We start from the raw sequence: 2,395 nt of genomic DNA, 5'->3' as shown, positions 1-2,395 counted from the left end.
TTGTGGATGGATTACCTCAGTTGTTCTCCTGACTGAAGTTTGGTCCATTTACAGCATCCTGCCATGCAGTTGCATCTGTCCCTAATCATCGGAAACCCTCGTGTTAACTTTTATCGAGTGGAAAAAAGTTAATCCTCCAGCTTCCCTGTGCTAATGTCATTCTAACATAGCTGTGTCACTAGCGATCACATAGCAGAACATTGCGGTGATTATATACCAGCTAGTCTAACTTCAGTAGCCCTACAAAGGTCACTGCTGTTTAGTTTTTTTGTCTTCATTTAAGTTGAAAGTGATAGCAGAGCTGTACATTTACATTTTTTCAGAAATCTCTCAGTCAGAACATGCTATATCATGTTTAGGTGGAAACTAGCGAGCTAATTTTCTGCTAACTTCGCAAGGCTCCTGGCTACGGTACCTGTAATGCTCCGACAATCCATCAAGTCAATCCATCAGGCTTCGTAGCTTACTAAAGGTGTACTAAAAAAACGTTCACCGATTTTTGAGCGTCATGTACCACATAAAATCAGTTCGAGGTCAGTAAGCACAACCAGAATTCATACATAAGGCGCACCGGATTATAAACCGCACTGTCGATTTCTGAGAAAATTAAAGGATTTTAAGTGCGCCTTATAGTGCGAAAAAATGACGGTACATACATGAATACCAAGTCTGATTCTCTGCCGTGTTTGACAGTTTTGTAAACTATTGTGTTTGAGTTTTGAAGCACCCAAATTCTTCCTCTGTTGCAGCTATAAATGGGAGCGAAGCGGCATGCCGGTTCTTCCGACCAGTGGGGGGCGCGTGTCTGTACGCCAAGGCCTTCTCACTATTAGCCAGACGTGGTCAGGTGATATCGGGGATTACACCTGCACTGTGACATCACAAGCTGGCAATGACTCCCGCCCCGCACGCCTGGAAGTCATGTGAGTTCAGGGAATAAATTCCTTCTGCAATATTTAACCCTCTTCTGTTTTAGGTCATTGTTTGACTTTTCCACCCTTAAGAATGGCCACAAATTTAGCCATTAACAGCAAAAACCTGCAAGGCCAAGTAAACAGCCTTGGGCTTTTTGAAAAACAGACACTTGGGGGATGCTGAAATGCAATAGGTCTCCTAAAACTTATCATTAGCCTAGAGTAGGATTTTATTTTACTACGATATAAAATACAGACAGTTTTATTTCCACCTAATCTGCACATTAGAGGATAAAGAACAGCGTTATACCACTGAATAAGTAACACTGACTACAACAACTCTACTAAATTGTATAAAACACAAAGGAAGCATAACAAGGCTGCATCCATTTGACTTGCTGGAGTAATCGAAGCATTCTGCAAATGTGCCATCCTTGAAAATCTTTAAACAAATAAAAAGCACTTGTTGGGTTTTTATAACAGATAATGTAAGGTAAACTAATAAAATATACGTGAGCTACAGGCTACGGATTTTCCTCTTTGCAAGCATTGTGTTGAGTTATATTAACAGGCTGCTTGCTTTAGTTTCATGTTTAATACACTGACAAGAAAATAGCACTATTCTTCTCTTTTAACTCGAATTGGGTTTCTTTATTAAATTCAGAAGCACATAATAAATATATTTTAACTTACCCTACACCTCAGGATAGTCTGATGATCTTTAATTTTCTGTGATAACTCTATTTGAGTAAACTGTGAATAAATCATTATCTTCTGGCAGCAGCGGTTTCCTTCCTCAGGATTTGACGCAGCAACGATTTTGATGTAACAGTGTCTAAAAACCTGAGGGAGCAGTCTATCCATAGCGAGCAATCTGGTTGATTCAAATTACTGATGAGACTGACAGGACGTACGCCTTATGGTACAGCATTTTACAAAAAAGACTGACTATACAAGGTGCAATTTAGGCGACGCAGCAGATGGGTAATTTGGTACACTGCCAAACATAAAGAAATGATTGTTGTCAACTTGTTTCATGTCTAATAAGACAGTTGCTTGGGTCTAGTAATAGCCGTGTTCAGTGCAGGGTCAGAGCCTCTAAATCAAATACTCTGTACATGCCATTGAAAGTCTAAAGACACGACTAGTTGTTATTAGATACCCCTAAATGTTATGCTGCACACTCACTGATAATACATCAGTGAGTGTGCAGCATGTATGGTATGCTGTACAGGTATGTTTGTGTACATACCTGTGCAGACTCCACACATCACTTTGTGTGTCCGGTATGCTCAGATTAAAACATATCACACACACACACACACACACACACATACACACACACACACATATCAGCGTGTATTTGACTCTCTGACCGAATCAACTTTATTACAGCCACTAAGAGAACAGGTAGTGGTATTTGTATATTAATAGGCACTTAAATAATACATTTCTAAAAGGCACTTATGATATATTAATAT

General features: G+C 39.5%; 1 protein-coding gene across 1 annotated transcript in view; it reads left to right on the top strand.

The window, feature by feature from the left end:
• The window catches only part of LOC102198766 (protein sidekick-1-like), a 173,933-nt gene that overhangs the window by 94,142 nt on the left and 77,396 nt on the right, over positions 1 to 2,395 (top strand). The window contains exon 11 of the mRNA XM_005750208.2: positions 750 to 923. Within this exon, the coding sequence (XP_005750265.1) occupies positions 750 to 923 (174 nt within the window). The remainder of the gene's footprint in view (positions 1 to 749; positions 924 to 2,395) is intronic.

Source organism: Pundamilia nyererei, unplaced genomic scaffold, assembly GCF_000239375.1.
Source record: "Pundamilia nyererei isolate P.nyererei 1_Seehausen unplaced genomic scaffold, PunNye1.0 scaffold00265, whole genome shotgun sequence".
Lineage (NCBI taxonomy): Eukaryota > Metazoa > Chordata > Actinopteri > Cichliformes > Cichlidae > Pundamilia > Pundamilia nyererei.
Note: the sequence above shows the minus strand (reverse complement) of the source record. Positions and strands in the feature narration are given on the sequence as shown.